The 20667-nt window shown below is 35.4% G+C and overlaps 4 protein-coding genes across 21 annotated transcripts; 1 reads left to right on the top strand and 3 right to left on the bottom strand.

Moving 5' to 3' along the window:
- Positions 1 to 3139: 3139 nt before the first annotated feature.
- On the bottom strand, positions 3140 to 12937 carry LOC122574500 (serine proteinase stubble-like). 18 transcript variants are annotated; one of them, XM_043742175.1, is made up of 16 exons: positions 12783 to 12924; positions 12101 to 12619; positions 11988 to 12021; positions 11507 to 11848; positions 10067 to 11431; positions 9792 to 9872; positions 9235 to 9375; positions 7681 to 7893; positions 6656 to 6841; positions 5944 to 6282; positions 5029 to 5105; positions 4859 to 4959; positions 4670 to 4769; positions 4368 to 4580; positions 4037 to 4150; positions 3140 to 3909 (listed from the first exon to the last, which is right to left on the bottom strand). In XM_043742175.1, the coding sequence occupies exons 5-16, from the start codon at positions 10161 to 10163 to the stop codon at positions 3754 to 3756; spliced, it is 1818 nt and encodes a 605-aa protein (XP_043598110.1). In that variant the 5' UTR covers positions 10164 to 11431; positions 11507 to 11848; positions 11988 to 12021; positions 12101 to 12619; positions 12783 to 12924; the 3' UTR covers positions 3140 to 3753. The 18 variants fall into 18 exon arrangements, with proteins under 18 accessions (XP_043598110.1, XP_043598113.1, XP_043598114.1 ...); XM_043742178.1 differs by having other exon boundaries at positions 10067 to 11177; XM_043742179.1 differs by having other exon boundaries at positions 10067 to 10183.
- A 184-nt stretch (positions 12938 to 13121) lies between these two features.
- Positions 13122 to 15198, top strand: LOC122574503 (caspase Dronc-like). The gene is made up of 6 exons (XM_043742194.1): positions 13122 to 13404; positions 13490 to 13731; positions 13828 to 14110; positions 14183 to 14442; positions 14521 to 14788; positions 14859 to 15198. Exons 1-6 carry the CDS (start codon positions 13267 to 13269, stop codon positions 14982 to 14984), a joined length of 1317 nt encoding a protein of 438 aa, XP_043598129.1. The 5' UTR covers positions 13122 to 13266; the 3' UTR covers positions 14985 to 15198.
- Positions 15199 to 15703: 505 nt separating this feature from the next.
- On the bottom strand, positions 15704 to 18039 carry LOC122574505 (proteasome activator complex subunit 3). The gene is made up of 5 exons (XM_043742196.1): positions 17919 to 18039; positions 17281 to 17313; positions 16871 to 17191; positions 16645 to 16781; positions 15704 to 16565 (listed from the first exon to the last, which is right to left on the bottom strand). Exons 1-5 carry the CDS (start codon positions 17952 to 17954, stop codon positions 16343 to 16345), a joined length of 750 nt encoding a protein of 249 aa, XP_043598131.1. The 5' UTR covers positions 17955 to 18039; the 3' UTR covers positions 15704 to 16342.
- Positions 18040 to 18659: 620 nt separating this feature from the next.
- Positions 18660 to 20562, bottom strand: LOC122574504 (26S proteasome non-ATPase regulatory subunit 11). Its single transcript, XM_043742195.1, has 5 exons — positions 20422 to 20562; positions 19990 to 20326; positions 19527 to 19921; positions 19110 to 19434; positions 18660 to 19032 (listed from the first exon to the last, which is right to left on the bottom strand). The coding sequence occupies exons 2-5, from the start codon at positions 20308 to 20310 to the stop codon at positions 18802 to 18804; spliced, it is 1272 nt and encodes a 423-aa protein (XP_043598130.1). The 5' UTR covers positions 20311 to 20326; positions 20422 to 20562; the 3' UTR covers positions 18660 to 18801.
- Between the last annotated feature and the right edge of the window lie 105 nt (positions 20563 to 20667).

Here is a 20667-nt window from a genome sequence, read left to right as displayed (position 1 = left end):
TTAGGTATCGCCGGCGATAGATAAATCTTAATTGGTGTCATGTATCGATTTGCCACGGCTTTTGTGTATATGTAAATCCTCTTAATCGTACTTTATCCCCTTCGTTAGATTCTGTTTAATTCGAACGGTTCAAAGTATTGAAGGGAACGCGTGAAACATGTAACACAAAGCACGAAATCTGAAATACGAAAAGCAAAAGGTGTGATAATCATTCGATAATGTGTAACGTATCGGTGTGATACAATATATAAGCATTTACAGAGATTTATCTAAAAGGAATTCTAAACCGATAGAGCTATATGTACATGCGCGTGTAATATTCGTACGTGTTTCATTTTTACCTTTAGTCACGTATGTATTCTTTATATTCAATTTCTCAACTGCATACGTATATGGTGAGTCACGAAAATATCTTTTAGAAACTTGTACATATACGAAAGGTCTCGTGCCGTATGATACAAGTATTATCATGACTATATTGGTAAACTATCAAGAAATAACGATAGATTTTAAACGATGGTCGGTATCAAGTTTTTATAGTCGTTCATAAAAGCAGAACATTTCCGTTTGGTAGACGAGCCGATATTTTTCCACGTTACCGTTGATCGCGTCTTTATTTCGTCGATAATCTTCAATTACGAACAAATCAATCGATCGACTATCGTTAGACAATAAATCGTTGCAAACATTGTATTTAATATCTATTTACTATTTACTTATCTACTTAGACAATTCAGCGTTTCTTTTCGATAATATCTGTTTTCCCTGTGCTTTCCTTTCTTTTCCCTCTCCTCCTCTTCGTTCCCTTTTATTTTCCTAACGCTATCTATTCGATTTTCCGACTCTTTCGCTCTTCGACTCTCGCAACGCTACGGTTCGAGGTCTATCTCCTAATTAGAATCTTCCGGCCCCCATGTGGCCGCATCGTCAAGTTCGGCCCTCACCGCCCATTACTTTTAATGGCGTTGTTAATGAAACTAGGTGTCGCCAAATTAACCTCTCGTTTCAGCAACGCTCAACCGAAATAATAGAAAACTGCATTATCTCGATGCGGAACGAAGGCAATTCCGTTTCGAGTTCATAATTTATAATACATGCATGTACACGCGTATAACTCGTTAAACGAAAGCCGCGAAGACCGGGGGAGCCGCGGGGCCCACGAAAGACTTGGAACCAGCCTGCTGTTACGTTCGGCTCGACCTCTTAAAAATCAATTTCATCTAATCGAATATCGTATCGATCAAACTTATTTACGTTATACGCGCGTTAGACGATGATCGGATCGTTAATAACGAATATACCTATGTACACTGTTTAACACGAAATTGAAGAATAAATGGGATTAACGTAACTAAAGTGTAGAAATCAAATTGGGAGAATGATAAGGATGAAAAGAATGGCGAAAGATATACGAAATTGTAAAGAAAATACGATGTAACGCGAAACAAGTACGCTACGTTTGAAAACCACTGGCACTGGCTGATTACCGCGGTAACCATCCCCCGAGCGCCAATTAATCTTAACTTTTACGGGGCAAACACTTTTCATTAAGCTCGGTCCTGCCTCCAACCGGAGTCGAGTTATCCCCTCCATGTTGCAACCTTAGCCACCCTTGCCTACTTTCCTCTTTTTTCCATCCCTACTCTTCTGGAGCACGGCAAGCTCCTCTTCGCACTCGTCCTCTACCGAGCATGCCGAGGAACTGCGAGGTACGGGCGAGGTACGGCGAGGAACGGCAAGGAAAATGGTTCCCCAGACAAGCGTTTAATCTGGCTCTAATTAGCAACTTACCCTCCGCCCACGTCTCGACGTTTCACTCGCTCTATCTTTCTCCTTCTCCTCCCTTTTACTCGATACTCCTCATACTCTGTTCCTCTCCTTCTTTACCCCTTCTACTGCCATACCCTTATCCACTCTATCCCCTTCTCTATGCGTAGGACACTTCCTTCGTGGTTTATCCAGTTGTTGCCAAGCTTTTAGCCAGGCCAAAAATACGAAACGCTTTCCATGCTTGCTGAATGTAACCACCGCTCCACCGACAGATATAGCGACTATTTAATCGCTTATTCGAAATAAAAACATTACTACGGATCAAATTTCCCTCCAATATCTCGTACAAGCAACGATTCTTTATTTAACCCTTATGTAAGCAACCGACAAACGTACTGTGATCATCTAACGAGCATTTAAACGTGTTTGAAGTTTACCGTCGAATACTGAGAACTTTTACATTTTTCACGCAAAAATATCGGAAACACGCGAGACACATTTTTACAGGGAAATACGAAAGTTGTTGGAAGAAGTATAGGAATGGGTATTTAGGTATCCAATTACCCGCGTTGAGGTTAAGTAATTTGTGAAATAAGAAAAGGAGATATAGTTCATTATCGACATCGTTGTATCCGACCATTGACCAGATACGTATGTATGAACATGTACATATGTAGAGGAAAGACTTGACCACGGTCGTATGCACGGGTCTGGAAACTCCAATGGAAGAGATAAGGCTGTTAAAGTCGGGAACTGTGCTTCGCAAATTGACCATCGTAGGAAGCTGCGATCGAGAAATTAGGATTTCGTATTTAACGCCATCCTTCGGTGAAAGCATCAAACGTGAAGAATGTAAACTAAACCATTGAGCTTACTCGATGATTAAACTACTTTTCATAATATTTTTAGCTCTAATTTTAAATAGGTATACGTATAATATTTCATCTATTACGGAAAAATGTTATTTAAATGAATATTAATTACGACACATATTGGAAAGTAAATTTGTTGTTAACTTTTTTTAATTCATTAAAAATTTGTGTAATTATCGACGTTATCCATAATATGTCGAATACGTGAAAGGGACGAGGCAACAAAGTTCGAGTTATTTTCATACGATGGCGCTACACGATAAATCTTAACTTTTCGATTGAAACGCCTTATCGACTAATCACTAAAAAGTACGAGCATGGGACTTACCATACGAGACTTCGTGCCATGTTCTGAAATATCGACCTCGGAAAGAATCAGAATGTTTCTTACGCCCTCTGCGATTTGCTAAGGCGAATATAGGAATTACATGTGTATCATTTATAAGCAATAAGAACCTAACATGTAATATAAATTTATGCCCCACGGTCCGGGGGCTACGTCGCTCTCGTTACCACTTTCATGTTCATTTAGCATGTTCTGCAATACCGGCCATTCGAAAATTTTATTACACCATCTACAATTTATAACAAGGCGCGGGTGTAATCAGTCCGAACGCGTTCATTCAAACAGAACTTTAGTTATTGCTCGATTAAATGAACTTCTCGTGATTGAATTCATTTATCTGAACGTGAACTACTATTATACGAACAAGGAAAAGTTGTCTGATGCATGCTTACCTTCAGTTTTCGAAGGATTTGCTAGATCTAATAATCTGAATAAAACGTAACGATTTCTTTCAACGACACAGAGATTGTATTCCAATTGTTCGTACAATAGTTAAGTAGTTTATAGCAATATAAATCATTGCTATTAATATCGATTCATAAATGTAAAAATTAAGCTGTTTGGCATTGAATATTACAATGAATTATATTACATTGAATATTATAATACTGTAACTATACAGCTTATAAAATTATATTGTAAACGATCGATCGTTATAAACTGGTATCTTCCCGTATAGCTTTTGCATGTTATCTCATCACATTTGTCGAGCTATATCTTTCAATTTCATTTATGTATCTCCTATGTCCTTATAAATTACAAAACCTAACTCATAACCTTGTCGATCCAAGGTACGAATTTCTGGATATTCGTATATACACCTGGCAGATGTTCCCGACCGCATCCTATACCCCATGATACGAGACCGATTAATACGTGTCTTCCTTCGACGGACATGGTTAAAGGACCACCCGAGTCCCCCTGTAATCGTATTTGTATTTATATCATTCAATAAATTAGATAGAACGAAATGTAATAGACGCTACTGGTCAAATATTTCATATGCACCAACTTAATGCAAATTCTGTATAAGCCAAGTTTAATTTACCTGACAGGAATCTCGACCACCTTCCTTATATCCGGCGCATAAAAAGACGTCGTGAATGGTTTCGCGTCTTCCAGCCGCTCGAAACCAACGCTGACATCTTTCATTGGGGATTACCTGAAAGGCGTTACTTCGTTTGTGATTTAGCTCCTCTATTCGAATTTTAAGAGGAACTTTAACGTATGCGTATTTAAAATAGGGAATTAAAGAAGCGTGTTATAAGAAACTTGTTAGAAATGAAAATGCACAATTGGCTTCGGATCATGATTTACAAAACGCAATAGGATCGAAATAAAATTGCGTCCACGTATGATACGTGTGCTGGTGCACGTACCTCGACATCAACCTCTTGAAGAACCGACGGCGCCGAACTTTGCCCGTGTCTAGTTCTACCCCAACCGGCAACTGTCGCTGTGCGTCCAGAAATTTTGAGATTCTTAGCTGGTAAACAAACAGGTACGATATGTTGTTTGAACGCCACTGTTCTCGAAAGCTTCACCAATGCCACGTCGTTTCGGAAATCGGTTGGCGAGTATTGCGGATGAACCTGCAGACAATTTCCGATAATAAAATCTCTACGACTGTTTCACGGCGCAATTCGCATACAAAAATTAAATAACGTAGCTCATCGCCTACCTCTTTCCTTTCGACGTTGAATTCTTCGTGTAGCAATCGTTCGGATGCGTCTCTAACGTCCCATTCACCAAGACGAACTTTCAGGTTGCTATTCGGTGTTCTGTACGAAAAAGAAACGTTAATAATTACCATTCAAGTTGGTAATGACAAATTATAAAATGTTGTTGCTACGTATTTCTGCATACTAACGTTGCGACACAGTGAGCCGCGGTGACGACCCATCTGTTGTTCAATAAGGCACCGCCGCATGACAACTTTTTTGTTAAGAATCCAGATTTGATAATGGCAGCCTAAATTTTGAGGGAAAGACGTAAAACGATCGACTCTCTCGACTCTTGCAAATTTTACGATAAATTTACCTGCCATGGATGACTACCGAAACTGGAACTGTGCCCACCAACGATTCTATTACTTCTCGTGTAAAGTTCACCGCAACCTGCAAAGTAATGCAAAACAAAATCTGTATCATATACAATGAAGAAGCTTTGCTTTGGTTTAAAGCAATCGAATAATGCGGTATCCGATATCGATATCGAATACATATTTGATGTCACGATCGTGTTAACACATTTTTTCAAATCGAACTTTTCCAAGATCTCATGCTTCTTGTCCGTAAATTTCTTTCTGTGAATAGCACGCGGTCACGTTTTTCTACATTTCTCCCATTTCTCTTTCGTTTTTCATCTGCTTACTATCCTTCACCTAGTTTTTCGTTGATATCTATTTATCGTTGTCGTGTATGATAGCGATAAAGCCACATGTATAAAAACGTGCAAAGCGATAAGTGACAGAGAAAGACATTAAGCGAGGAAAAGTGCTTTCTTCTGTTCTGGTATTCGTTTATTCGCGGCGATGATTATCGTCAGAAAAATACAATAAATATTCTTTGATCCACTAATATTCCATTATAATTATTCTTTGACCCACTAATATTCCATTATAAATATTCTACAATCAATTAAGTCGTCGACTTACAAATTTCGAAGAATAACGCGAACTTTCTGAAAGATAATTTGTGAGGCAACAAAACACGATTTGCTAATTTCTATCAAGGAAAGCAAAATTACTCGATAAATTGCTATAATATAAATAGTTCGCACATGATGACACCTATATTCTCCATAACATCGCTAATAACTTTGTAAATAATTCCAATTTAAAAAAAAAAATAAGTAATATAAAATATTTGACCAACTTCTTTAGGTGACGATCAGAAGTAGGAGAGTACGATATTGGTGCAAAACTTTTGATTGGTGCGACTTCATGCGGATTACCACGATATTTGGAATAATCCACGGAGTTTGAGACGTCCTCGTTTGGTGTGTGAATTCCCGAAACATCGGGATAAGCGACGTCATATTCATCCTGAGGATAATCAAGCTGCAGCGGATGATAAACCGATGGATGATTTGTATGCACAGGCCGATCGTAATTCCATGTCTGTGAAGACTCATAAATGGTTGTTGGTTTGTTTGCGATGTCTGCGTACAGGTAGCTCGTCCCGTGCTCGTTCTGACCGCTATACGTCGGTTTGCTCGGCCTTGCCGCGTTGTCGTAGATTTGCACATCATCGTCCACATAGGGATGTTGATTTCCCAAGTTTAACGAAAGTGCTATGTTTAAACAACCTTCATTTTACCTTTTCTACCTTATTAATCACAATTTCCATTTAATTGTACTTATCACCGGGTCCATTCAACATATCGCTGAGCAAACCGTGTTTTCATACGTATCAGAAACAGAATCAGAGTTAATGGTCCCCACCATTATCAGTATCGTTATGTTGCATTGTTTCCTTTTTCCTCGACATTAAACGACATAAAGAATTAACTTTATCGCAAAGATCTATTACAATTTGCATCGTACGTAATACAATCGAGGCTTAACGGGTAAGTAACTTTTAACAACGAAATATTTCGAATATTTCGAAATATTTCAAGGAGAAAGGGACTCGATAAAAATTATAGAGATTTTATGACAACTCACTAGCATTTTGCAGTAGCCCGATTGTCGGTCGTGATACTTTGTCGGGGATGTCATCGTCGTCGACGCAACAGCTCCATATCAATCCTCCGGAACAGAGATCGACCGGACGACCACCTCCGAGAACGCAACTAATACTAAGGCCACAATCGAATGTCGTTCCTTTGTACGTACACGTTTGCGGTATCACTAAAACAGAACAGTTATCGACAATCATTCACCATTTCTTCACACTTGAAGGTAATAAAACTGCACCGCGTAAAGTAAACCGCTTATAAGGGAAAAATATTTCGAATTTCATCCCCTTAACGTTACAATGACTCGCAAAATTATCTGAACACCTTTTACGGATATATCACGCGTATATTATACGAAATATTTAGAAATTTCACGAGGATTGTGATCAGACACGATTATCATGATTATATTGGGCAAATTTGAAACTGATCCGAAAAAAATGTTCAAGCAATAGAACAGTTTACTAGGTAATCATTTAATGGTTTTATGCTAATCACTCGCATTCGATCTTTCAGAGATTATTATATTTCTTTATGGGTAGTGTCTTGTCATGTCTTGTATCTAGCATTGTTGTTCGAGTGGCATACGGCATCGCGTTGCTTTTCTCTCGGTCTGTTTCTTGAGATAAACACATGGCTGCTTTCGTTTCGAATAACGATTTCATAAGTGAAATCGTGAATTCAACTCATAGTGACGAGATCGAGCAGGAAAGTCGGACGACTAGCGGCCCGATTATTATATTTCGAATTATTGTACCAGTATTGTATCAAATGAACGTCTTTGAAGCGTTTATTCAATCATTACCGATCGTAAATTGTCCATAGTCCGTCGTTATACATATTTTGTCTGTTGTACACCGCATTTCTTGTCTCTTTTCTGTTTCGATTTACTCTACAAAGAAGGATATTCGATCTTTATAATATATCTTTTCTCAAACTGGAGATTTTATATTTTAACAAGTCAATCACGATTATATTCCTCTATCTCGATTTTTATTGTACGAAACGTACTTCTACCCAACATGTCCATTAAGCCATTCTGCAGATCGTTATTATGACCTCGATGATCTCCCGTGTAATTTCGTTTTTTCCTCAGAGCCTCGACAAGGAGGGTGCCTTGCTGTTGACTGGTTAATTTACGTCTTCTTCCCTGCCTGTAACTTGTCGACGTTAACTGTTCCAATTCCTCGCCGTTCATCTTTTTCTTCAATCGATCAAGAAAACCTGTAAAATCATTTTCTTCACTGGTATCGTTCGAATATCCGTTATCGATGATACGTTCATTCGTTAGCTGTCGTTGTTGAACGTTAACGTTATCCAATGTCGAAATATAACTTTCACTATCGCTGTCACTATCATCAACTGTACGTATATCGTGTCTCCCTGCTATTTGTCTCCTCCAATCGCCATTTACGAACGTGTCAGCCTCCGACGAGTCTTTTCTATTGGAATAATCCAACCTACCTTCCGATAGACCTTTATTTCTAACGAACACTCTGCGAACAATAGCGTTTCGAGGCTTGTCAAAATGATCGTAATCTCCATCGTTCCACGAGTTTTCTCTTCTCGGATCGAAGCATGTTTTCACGCCAATTTCGCGTACAGGTTTATCAAATTTCTGACCCCCAACTACCGTCAAACTATTGTCCAGTTTATTCGTTTCCCTCGGGCTTCTTTTATCCGACAGTTGTTTCTTAATCCATAAATTGAGAGGATCTTGTTCTGCGAACTGTTCGTTGGATAGCAACGTAAATTTCTCTGTTCTTTCATTTTTCTTGGATTTCTGCAATTTCGAAAACCAATTGTGTAAATGTGACAAAGACGGTGTAGTGGAAGAGGCCAAAGGACGATCGTAAGTCACTGCATCGTAGTTACCGTACTTGAGTGCAGTAGCGGTTACTATAAGGAACACGTGTACAGTCGCAGTGACACTCATGGTCTGATATCTTTCTAATTTATTTCGTAAATAAATTAGAACTCGTATTAACGAGTCGTCACAATTCGTACCATAGTTAAGCGTAATTTACTTGTTACCGATAAAACTCTCGATTTCATCGAGAATCGAATTCCTTTGTTACCGTTGAAGAGCGCGCAGGTTGCCAATGATCCATGGAAGATATCCGACACCGTCGTGCCTTCGACATTTTATCTTCGTTCCATCGATTTAATCGAACTTTATATATGTCACCTGATAAATTTCAGTAATTTTCTGTGCACGGTAACCACCTCTCGAATCTGTCCTTTTTTTTTTTTTTTTTGAATGACTCGATAAAAGACAAGCGTCGATTAACCAACAACGTTCACCTATTGTACGTGTAATTTTGATCGCCGTTTACGCTCATGCCATAAATATCGTTTCCGTTGCGACACTTAAAAAAATTAATTCTTGCTTAGCCTATTACGAATTGATGCGTTCCACCGACTAACGAGACTCTACCGGCATCTAAAGAAGCGTCCCCGGCTTTCACCAACGTCAGCTTTCTCATTGCTACGATAGCGTGTCTTCCCTGACATTGGTTCCCCACTTGTCCTCTTCTTCACTCTCTTTTGCTTTCTTCCCCCTACCTTGTTGTCCTCGCGTCCTTTCTTTCCGTTGTTCTTTGCCTTTCTTCCTTTCTTTTCCCACGTATAATGTACATATTTGCATGTTATATATGCACAGTAGCAATAGTAGCGACAGTAGCTCACCAAACAATTCGATCACTTCTAAAAACGTTTTACGTTTAATAAACCTTAAGACTAATTACTAAGACTATTTAATAAAGCTTAACCCTTATAAGCTGTCATAGGTGAAAGTTCACTGCGAAACATCAGTAAAATTAAAGAAGCTAATTCACAAATGATTTATTATTACGCAATGTAGACGAGGAGCAGAAGAATTATTGTTTCCAATAAATAATTAACTATATAGCATTGCGACGATATTATCACAGGCCGATAATATCGAAAGAAAATTCGCATCGAGTGAAATTTCATTTGTGATATCTTCTAAGAGTTAATGTTGGTTATTAGACTGCCTAACTGTAGTTCTCAGATGAAACATTCAAGTCTCTCTATTACATCTATTAACGATTCGAATCGTTTAATTTTTGGGTCGCGGTGTAGATTCACATAAAACTTACGTCCGAGTTCGTCGAAAAATCGTGTCTGTCCTTCTGTATCGATTACATTTTCCATCGCAGTTTCCTTCTTTGTATCTAGATCTAGAATCGAAATGCGTAATTTGTATTATATATTATATATTATATTATATTAGCACAAAGAAGAAACATGACCGACGTTCTGCCAAAATGTTTTCATCCATGTGAATTTATATCTTCGTGAAAATTAAGGGCAACGATACGAATAGACTGTATGTAAATATGCTATTCGCTTGCTTTTATTAACTCAGACTCACCGAAATTCTCTAAATACCGGTCATTTTTCCTGATATCGGCTTGACAATAGAATCCAACAAGGAGCCGAGTGAAAAGTAAACTTGCAAGCCAATTCATTTCTCTTTTCTACCGGCGATCTAAAACAAGATCGATCGACAAAGATTTGACTCGTTGCCGACTCGTTGTAGCTCCTCTAGTCGTTCACTAATCCGAAGGAACACCCTAAATCTTTACGCTTTACGAATCGAAAACTCGCAGTTTCCATGCAGTGTCTTTTCCTTCGAAACAGTTTTATTCCCCGATCTTTTTCAAACGTTAACTCGCCGTTATTACCGATCGATACTTGCATAGCTCCTGTGATTTATTCGAACAGAATCGCAATAGAAAAGTTCAATCGATGATCTAGCATTCTTGCTAGAACCTCTCTCTCTCTATCTATCTATCTATCTATCTATCTATTTATGTTTAAATATAATCCGCTCAGAAAGATACTAAATTCTGAAGAATACCGTTGATCGATCACATTTCTATTTTTATCGTTTATCGACGGTAATTGCAACTCGAACAAACTTACGACTCGTCTAAATATATAGTCGTAATCTTACGATGAAATATAATCCTACCCTTAAATGGGGGTCTCTATCTTTCTTCACAAAGTACACATTAATGAGAAAATTTGTCTCGATGAGAACGCCTGAAAAATTCTGCAAATGTTTAATTTCATTTCTGAACTTTGTGTGTCTTTTTCCTGGATACCGTTCGTGTACCGTAAGAATACGCGAAGCGTGGCGAAGGCATTCACACGTAGTGTGGTCCGGTAGAAAAGTGGGTCGTGAAACCAGGTCACCGAAACAAGTGGCACGTCGTCTCTTCGTGTGGTTGTTGCTTCGTAACACGTTCTCAGTACCCTACGACGTCCCGTGAACGTGCGGTACACGCGTGAAACCGTAGCATTACACCGTTTGGTTATTAGTGAAAGTTAGACTCAGTAACTTTCGACTTTGACAATGCCGATTTGAATCGCACGTATGAATCGGCTCGTCGAAATACTCTTGGTAGGACAATTCCCATCTTTGCACGTCTGCCACGCGTTCTCTTCCCTTCCTCTTGCCACGTGACGTTCAAAAGGGGCTGCTTAACGATAAACATGAGCATTCGTCAGACCGTTTCTTTTCACACCACGTGCTGAAACCGGCGAACATTGTCTGGATCACGAGTTCCTCCAAAAATTCCACGCGGACCATTGCGTTTATGATATCCAACAATACATTTGCCCCCGATTATTAATTATTTAATCGTAGATTATTACTCGATCGATTGGTGCTTTATGCTAGCGCACACATACCCACGCACGCACCCTGGCATACGCACACGCCAACCTACGACTGACGATGACCGAAATGAATGAAAAGTACCGATCCTTAGAACGATAAGAGGAACAGGTGTTTGATTTCAATTACATTTCCATCGCGATCGGAATCACTTCGACGTCTTTCCTTCGCCGATTACCCGATGACACTGCGAAGAAAGGAGGAGATCCTCGGCATAAGGTTGACTACTGATGAGGAACGGAAATACAGCATCCAGAGACCACTCTCTCTCTCTCCTGATAGTTCCTTTCATACGGCTCTTCACACTACCCCTCCACCTTTCTTTCTTCCCTTTCCAAATCGTTATCTTCCTCATTCGGATGCACCGGATGATTCCTTCGCTTACTTTCAACTCGTATCCTGTATTTATACAGACCCTGGCTATCGAATTAGGTCCACATGCAGAAATTCCACTCCTCGAACTGTGACATCCTATATACATAAAAGTATATGAAAATATACTTATTTATTCCTGACTGTAAATAGCAATTGTTTAATTTATTTAACTTCTTGTTATTGTACATCATATTGAAAGTGTCTGAAGCTTAGTCAAAGACATCTGTGTACTCACCACCGTCGATCACTATGGTAAACCTGTACTAAACCTGTAAAAATCCAAATTTCCCAAAGTCATATTCAATTAGTTTTTATGTACAACATTTTTAGTACCAAAGATGAAATTACCTTCTAATGTCAAACCATTTTTTTATTGGTTGCTAGAAACTAGCTTTGCCAGAAATCATATAAAAAATTATAGTGAAAGTAGAAGAGTGAGAGTACCGTCAAGAACGATTTCGAATGTAGGAGAAAGTGCCAAAAATAATGGTTTTTAAAAACTGCTCCGATCTCGGCCCCTCTCTTTCTCGTAAACAACTAAATTAATGGCATTCTCACTTTTTTAAATCCTCTCCTATTGCTCGTTCTTCCTTGTCGTCCTACCTTTGACTATCAACCGCACATAGTTTTCTAATTGTAAATTGGTCTCTTGGAAGAAGGCCATAAGACTTCTAAGCACCCTTTCCTTGAGAATTCCAGTTAACTTTCTGACATTATTACTTACTCTCTCTACATTTTCTTGAGTCCTCTTTTCTAGGCTGATCCTTTCTTTATACATAGAATAGTAGCATTTCCATAATGCGTGATTATAATCAGATTCTTTTAATAATACTCTTTTATTTGTGATATTATGTCTTCCAATGGAATCTACAATCGATTGTATTTTTAACTAAATAATCTTATTCTGTACTGTATCGGTAAAATCGCATGTGACACGAAAATTAACGCGATCAATATCAACGATCATCAATCCTCAAATTCCTTCGACAATCAAAAGTGGGATACGAAAAAAATATTACATGTTACTTACTTGTCTGTTGTATTTGATTTCTTCTAGCGGTTGCCATATCGATATTGAAATTACTCATATTCGATTAATCGATTAATTTAAGTAAATTGCTCGATCTATCGATCTCTAAATTCGAGATATGTTGATCGAATATTATTCTTCGTTTATCGATATCTGCCGGCACTCATTTCGATTTTTCTCTCTAAATTCCTTTTTTGAATAAAAATTGTTTATAGAACAACAAATCGTGAAAAATTAATCTGTCAAAATAAAATTATAAGTTAAATAATTAAACATAAGTGGCAATATCATTCGTGACAAGATTTTACCAATACAAACGATACCTATCGAAATTTTCGAGTCAGGCTGAGTCACTTTGTGAACTTCATCGTATTAAGATATCATATTAAGATGGTGAAATAAAGAAGAACATCGTTTCGATGCTTGTAACAATTAATTGAGCAATTTTACTAAAGGATATGGATGTTCTCTATTATTACTTAATATGGATCGAAAGCATCGAGAAATATTAGACTCGTGTTACGAGGATATTGTACCTAGAATAAATATAATCAAATTATGGCCAAAACTGTTTGAAAATAAAGTTTTTAATAGAGATGACGTGAATATTTCGCGTTGGATAGTAAGAAACTTTTTAAAATTTCTTGAACATTTTACGACTGTAAATTATATAAAGTGACTTGTGAATTTTATAATATTTTATGTAGAAAGACATCACAAATAAAACAACAGTACATGAAATATATTTGACGATAAAAACACGAGGACCATTTGCGTTTGTTCGTTTTCTTGCAAGCCTAAGACAAAGTAACCATGAAGATTTAGCAGATATTTTGGAAGGAACAAGAACTCCATTACCTATTACTGATACGCAAAGTTATGGTAATCATAATGAATGCACGAAAGAAAGCAATATAGAAGAAACTACTTTTATTCCAACTGCAGAAGGGTAAAGTTTAAAATCCCACTAATTAGCTTTAATTTATTTTGCATGTATATCTTATTCTGCATTTACTGTATCAATTGTATTTCCATTTTTAAAAAGGCCACAAGGTGACTTCTTTCGTAATATTCAAGTATTAGAGGAACCACTACAAATTTTAGTACAGAAAGCTACAAAATTCTTAGATGGGCCTGAATATGAAAATGTTCAAACATATCCAATGCGTAGCAAACCTCGTGGACTGGTTTTAATAATAACAAATATTGATTACAAACATCCAGATAAAGAAGATAGAAATTCGGCTATATATGATGAATCAAACTTGAAACAACTATTTAGACAAATGGGTTTTGAAGTTTCTTCCTATTGCAATCTAACATCACAGGTAAATATGGATACATTTACATATTAAAAAACAAATGAAAACTTTATATCACATAGGCTATTTCTTTTCAAGAAAATATTAGACAGAATTAAAGAGTTTTCTCAACGTAAAGAGTTACGCAAAGTTGATTCTTGCTTTGTTATAATAAGTAGTCATGGTAATATTAATACACAGTATGAAGTCACAGAAATAGAAGGTGTAGAAGAGCATACGCAAGATAAAGTGCAAAATCAAAAAACTGTTTTATGTACTGATATTTTGAGTTATTTCACTGCAGAAGCTTGTCCCGACCTTGCCGGGAAACCAAAGATTTTCATTTTTCAATTATGTAGGTAAGTGCTGAACCCACTATAAAAATATCATAGATACATATACTGATAATATTTCTTTATTATACAATGATCTTTTAGAGGAAAGAAAAAACAAAAATCAGTAAAAGAACCTAGACATACAACAGATACATCTAACTTTCAACATTCCTCTGATGAAACTACTAATGTTAAAAGAAATGGTAGGGAGACACTGAGATGTTATGAAGATATGTTAGTTGCATATGCTACCCTTCCAGGATATGTTGCCTTCCGAGACAAAATAACTGGTAGTTGGTTCATACAAATTTTGTGTGAAGTATTTATGAAATATGCTCAAAAAGCTCATCTTCAGGATTTATTAAACATGGTGAATAAATCTTATGAAAGTATATTAATGCCATTTCATACATTAGTTACAATTAGTTAATGCTTCGCAGGTTGATGAGAGATTAAAAATACAAAGAACTAATGGAGGAGACTGTCAGACATTAACGATAACACTGATTGGATTCAATAAACATTGTTATCTTAATCCTGGTCTTTTTGAACAGATATGTTCTTAGAAACTTGCCATTGAATAGAATGCATAATCTATATATATATAGATTAATATTTTTTGAACAAATTTTATATATCGAGTGTATTTACTTATATATAAATTTTATATATTTGAATGTAAATTAATATTTTAAAGTGGGCAAATGTTATATATTGAATGTATTTGAATCATATTACATTTTTATTATATTTTACAAAATATACCAAGAAATGTGTAAACTTTTACGTTCTTCTCTTCCTTTTTTTGCGTATAGTCTATCTACATAGCACAAAATTTTTTAAAAATGATGAAGTACTATAATCGTTGATATAGTAATAATATACGTGACAAAGAAAAGAATAATGATATGAACAAATGAAGCGTTTGTAAAAGGAAGAACAATACATTTCATATTAAAAGGAGCAATGATAACGATGACGAAAACAGACTGACATCCAACTGTGTTTCTGTACAATAATAAGATTTCAACATTTACGTCAACCGCATATACCGAAATTTACTCTAAATACAATATAACATGAATAACGGTCTGTAGTTTTAAAGAAATAATTATATGCTTATGCAATTTGATATTGTGGTAAAAAAAAGAAGAAAATTTCAAGCAATATAATTTATGATTAAAACTCTTAACATTGCAATATTTGTGTCATGTTTTCGTATCGTATAATATCGCGGTTGAGAAAGAAAGAGGTGTTTTGAAGTTAATACGATATACCAAAAACATATGTCATATCTCGATTTATGTTCTAACGATATTACAGCTGTAAATTACAAATTACATGCTTAACTATGTTCTAAATTCAAATAGGTGAAAAGATAAACGTTCCAATACTCTCGGATCTATTTTCGATAAGTACATCACACCGTGCAATTAAATAGCAGAATTTGTAAAAATTAAAAAGATATGATAATAAGAAAAATCCACGTTATGAGAGCAAAGAAAATAGAAAAATTAAACTTCTGACAAATTTTGTAATAATTATGTATTTTATAATAAATGAAATGTTAAATAATTAATAAGTAGATTAATTTTGTAGTAATTTTTATAAAATTCAAAATTACTTTTGTAATCAACTGTAGTTGAACTTATTTCTGTGAATGATGCTGAATATATTTTCTTTTATATGTATTTATTTATTGTTTTGGATATGGCTCAAGTGAATGTCAATGAGTCAACGTCAAGGCGATTTAATTTAAAAAAAAAAAAAAAAAAAAAAAAAAAAAGGAAAATTCGAATTTTCTATCGAAAAGTCGAGAATGACACTCTCTCCATCACGTAGCTTTTTTCCTTTTCCGTTTCGTTTCTTTTTCCCCATACAATCCTGTACACCATCCGATAGAAATAGCATATGAGGCTAATGTTTAATACAAAGATTGCGCGTTGGAAGAACGTGGCTTTTTGATCTTCTCCAAATTCTTGATTACCAAATCGTGCAGAGAACAATAACGATTACGGACTTCGCACATAACTAGCCATAGGCTTACATATTCTTTTTCATCTAATTCTTGAACTGCTCTTCTATAATCGCTAATGTGTGGATACTTTGCAACTTTACTAACGATCTTTCCTCTAGAGATAAAATACCTAAAAGAAATATCATTTTATGAGTATAATGTATCCCTTATGAGAAGAAATCTTTTAATATCATTACTATTCACATTACCTAGATATCTGATCGAAAAATGCAGCAGCCTCACTTTCCACTGATTGTATTTCTGCAAGTGTATCTTCTTGGATGGACACACCAAAGTTATTACCATCTTCGATTTTTGGAATCAAAAATGAAATCCACATTTTCAACTGGAAATTCAAAAATTAAAATAACTGATAAGGATATTAAAGTTTATATAATCTATATATACTACTCATATAATTTATAGAATATATACCAAATTAGAATCTTCTAATAGTTGTCGAATATAAGGCTTAACTATATGAATAAGATCACATAGGGGCTTGTTACAAGGTACAGGTCCATTTGGTAACACCATCACTTTGGTTCCACTGGTATCATCTATGCTATTGTCTATCTTACGTTTCTTTGTAGTAGACTCATTTTCGGAATGATTAAGAATAATAGGATCTGGAATGGGCACATTTAAGTCTTGATGAACATTTGACAATTTCCTGTTGCGGAAACCAGGGGTCTCTAATAATTCATTCAATTTAACAATCTTCTCTGGAAATCCTTTCAGCAATAATTGTTCAGCCTAGATAAAGTTTATGCATATGATATTATGATGTAATTTGCAACAAACTGAGTATACAAATTATAGAATAATAATATTTAATTAATTACCTTTGTTTTTAAAGAATCTTTGTATTCCTGAACCTGCAAAATAAATTTGATAGGCAAATGCATTAAATAGGATGGTTATATTCAATTGAAAATTGATACTTTGCTTTAATTACATTTACAAACACATACATGTCTTAAGTATGAGCAAAATGAGATTATACGTAGTAGCAGTTATAAGTAATACATTTATTTCATAGTAATGAGATGTGGAATAAATGTTTATAAATTATCCGTAAAATTACAATCAAAACAAACATTAAATATTACTGACCAAAACAATGAACTAATGTAAAAAAAATTGTATAAGAAAACCGAAAAAAGAATTGTACTGTCGATATAACAATACAGGTACAGTTTTGTATAAGTATTGAGATAAGATGACTGACCAAGGCCAATTACTAGAATTGTAAATAGATCAAAGAATTGATGTGTATAAGCGATAGGAGAATTATGTTAAGATTCTTGAAAATATTGATGATGAAATAGCAAATATTATTTGGAACATAGCGATGCCGGTGAGTTAAACGCTACCATTAACCTAAACATTCTTACTTGCAATATATTAAACGTGTAATACAGACTACTTAATTTTATATCTTTCTGTTTTACAGCTTCAATTATAATATAAAATATTTTACCTTCTGTGCTGTAGTATCCGCCATTATACACTCCATGAAAAAAAAAAGTTTATAAAATATAACCACACTATCCCTTTGTTGTAACGTACAACTTCAAACAGGAAGTTGCGGTGAATATTCTTACTACGCCATCAAATCAGAATCTGTAACATTAATGCAGTTATATTAGTCTTCTCAGAATTTAAATTTCTGTTTATTTGTACAGAGCTATTTTTTCTTCGTCAAAATCGAAACACCATAGAACTGATTGAGAGAATTATAATCATAGCATGTGCTAAGCTGCACGATGATACACGGAATGTCAATCTTTATTCTTTTACTTTTTACATGTTTTATTTCGTATTCTGTAAAAATTGTTTTTACTATAATCTATACAATTTGAATTCGCTTCTTTGACAGAAATGAAAATTTAAGAAAACATGATATGATAAATTATAATTGTTTTCGTTATAATTGATGTGAGTAGAATACTAATAATACAAAATGATATTTTGTTTTTAATTAACTGTCAGAAATTAAGTCAATACTCATATAATAATCTACGAAAATGTCAAATAAGTAGGTACAAAAAGTAGGAGAGAGATGAAAGGATAATACTTCATTAAATTGAATGTCATGGATATATTTAAAAAAAACTGTAATATTTTAAAAATAAACAGCATACAGTTTTGCGAATATTGAACATATTTTTTAATCGGATTAGAACAATATTTTGAATCAGATAAGTAAAACGGTAAAATGTATCTTTTCATTGTATTACCATTGTATTTCGTATTTTGTACATCAATATCCATCTTTTGAAATCAGCAAATTAAATCTGCTATACATGATTGTATAACACATGTTTGTATAAACACTGTGTAGAAATATATATTAAATACGGCTAAGTGAGTTTCTTTGCTTTTTGGTAAAGTGTATCAACAACTTTCCCCATACTATGTATAGTATCTAATGCAATCTCGTAAGTCTTATCGCGCGGAGTATCTTCAAAAACGATTAAAACACCTTCACCCTGATCAAGGACACCCCTTAGTTTTTTATCCAATATCATTTGTGAAAGCTTCTTCTCCACTTGAGTAAGTGGTAGTGATATAGAGGTTGCGATATGACTGACCTAAATAAAAGAATGAAATTACAAACGATGAATATCTATATTTAAATAATCAACCGATTAAAAGTAAATAATTGTACCTGTACGCGGGAATAAGGTTCAACTAAACGACATAAGTTCTGTTCAAGCATCGCATCGTAGAGAGAGCCGAGATGAGCACGCACAATTACGTCATCCTCAAGTTCTTGGCGATATTTTTTCACAGCTGTCTGAAAATCTGCTAATGAACGTCGGTGGCTCGCTTCGGCAACTGCCCGCATTGCGTCTAAATCCCTTCCTGCATATTTAACAGCTAATTTTCCTGACATAATTGATTGAACATCTTCAGGTGTACGTAACATAATTTTTGAAAGTAACATATATTTTAAAGCTGTTAAGGCCTTTGGGCTTTCTACGCTATCATATCTGAAGAACAGTAGTAAAGCAATTAAAATATACAAACATAAACATAGCAATTATTTTGAAGTACAATATATTTATTTAAGGAAACAACCTACCCCTCAAATGCTTCATAAAAGTATGAATAAGCAGTTTTAAAATCTCTTTCATCCGCAGCATGTAATATTCCTGATTGTAAATCTAAAGCGGCTTGCATTTTAGGTGGACAATAAATTGCATTAGCAGTTGTTCTAGCACTGGTAAGAGCTGCCCTTGCTTTTGCTAAATTACTCAGTGCATGATAGGTTTTGCTTTCCAATAATTGTACCTCCACCAAAAGTTGTTTATCATCCAGTTTCTTAAGTTCTTTAAGTAAAGCCGATCCCAACTGTAATGCTTCGCTGTACATACCAGTATCGAAATATAATGCTATTAAACGTGCTTCTAATGACTGCCTTAAAAATGTCCTACGTTCTTCTTTTGCCCATTCTATACATTCTTTGCATAGTTGAACCTGTTGAAAAAAGAAGCATTGTACTAAACTGTCTATGAAAATACAATCAAAATTATTTGTGAAGATACCTCAATGCCGATACCGGCTTCCAGATCCAAGAAAAAGTCTACTAAGGACCGTACCAGTTTGGCAGCTTTTGCTTTGCTAATCAAACTAAGAAACGGTCTGGTAGCTTTAATCAACTCTGCCAACTCTTTTGCCTTGCCTTCTTTTTTGTAAAGTTCACCAAGGTGTAAAATACCTTGCTCCTTCACTCGAATATTATCTTCGTCATCCTCCGTCACACCGATACTTGGGTCGGAAACGATTTCACTTAAAAGTGAAATACCCTCGCTACGATTAGTCATTGAAACTGCTTGTGCACGTTCGAACAGCATTGCACCGGCCATCTCAAAATTTTCACCGCTTTATAAGGATGAAAACGGGATCAGATAACCTTTATCTTAAATGATGAATATTATTCTTCGGATAATTGATCAAATTCGTGAAATAATTCCTACGTTTTACAAGAAATCAAAGTTAATTTTCTTCAATACGTTGAATACCGCATGCGCTTGTACGCACAACTACACAAATTTTACAAACGTCTTCTGTTTGTCACTTTATTCGCAATCCGTTTCAACCTCAGAACTACAAAACACATGTCACGCTACTACGTAAATCAAATCAATTGCAGTAAGCCTGGGAACGTTCAGACTGATGCAGATTTTTCTAAATAGGTTATTGTTATTCGTTTTTAATAGATG

The sequence above is a fragment of the Bombus pyrosoma genome, linkage group LG13 (genome assembly GCF_014825855.1).
Source record: "Bombus pyrosoma isolate SC7728 linkage group LG13, ASM1482585v1, whole genome shotgun sequence".
In the NCBI taxonomy this organism is placed as follows: domain Eukaryota; kingdom Metazoa; phylum Arthropoda; class Insecta; order Hymenoptera; family Apidae; genus Bombus; species Bombus pyrosoma.
The sequence above is the reverse complement of the archived record's forward strand: the minus strand, read 5'-3'. Positions and strand labels throughout refer to the sequence as shown.

Coding starts and splice junctions, on each gene's coding strand:
- LOC122574500 (XM_043742173.1), bottom strand. CDS start 8,605: ATGAGTGTCACTGCGACTGTACACGTGTTCCTTATAGTAACCGCTACT. Junction 4,960..5,028: donor TCGGTAGTCATCCATGGCAG/GTAAATTTATCG, acceptor CTCAAAATTTAG/GCTGCCATTATCAAATCTGG. Junction 4,151..4,367: donor TTCAAGAGGTTGATGTCGAG/GTACGTGCACCA, acceptor AACGCCTTTCAG/GTAATCCCCAATGAAAGATG.
- LOC122574503 (XM_043742194.1), top strand. CDS start 13,267: ATGGATCGAAAGCATCGAGAAATATTAGACTCGTGTTACGAGGATATT. Junction 14,111..14,182: donor ATTGCAATCTAACATCACAG/GTAAATATGGAT, acceptor TTTCTTTTCAAG/AAAATATTAGACAGAATTAA. Junction 14,443..14,520: donor TTCATTTTTCAATTATGTAG/GTAAGTGCTGAA, acceptor ATGATCTTTTAG/AGGAAAGAAAAAACAAAAAT.
- LOC122574505 (XM_043742196.1), bottom strand. CDS start 17,954: ATGGAGTGTATAATGGCGGATACTACAGCACAGAAG. Junction 16,782..16,870: donor TATTAGAAGATTCTAATTTG/GTATATATTCTA, acceptor TTGAATTTCCAG/TTGAAAATGTGGATTTCATT. Junction 16,566..16,644: donor TTTTTCGATCAGATATCTAG/GTAATGTGAATA, acceptor TATTTCTTTTAG/GTATTTTATCTCTAGAGGAA.
- LOC122574504 (XM_043742195.1), bottom strand. CDS start 20,310: ATGGCCGGTGCAATGCTGTTCGAACGTGCACAAGCAGTTTCAATGACT. Junction 19,922..19,989: donor AAGCCGGTATCGGCATTGAG/GTATCTTCACAA, acceptor TTTTTTCAACAG/GTTCAACTATGCAAAGAATG. Junction 19,033..19,109: donor AACCTTATTCCCGCGTACAG/GTACAATTATTT, acceptor TCTTTTATTTAG/GTCAGTCATATCGCAACCTC.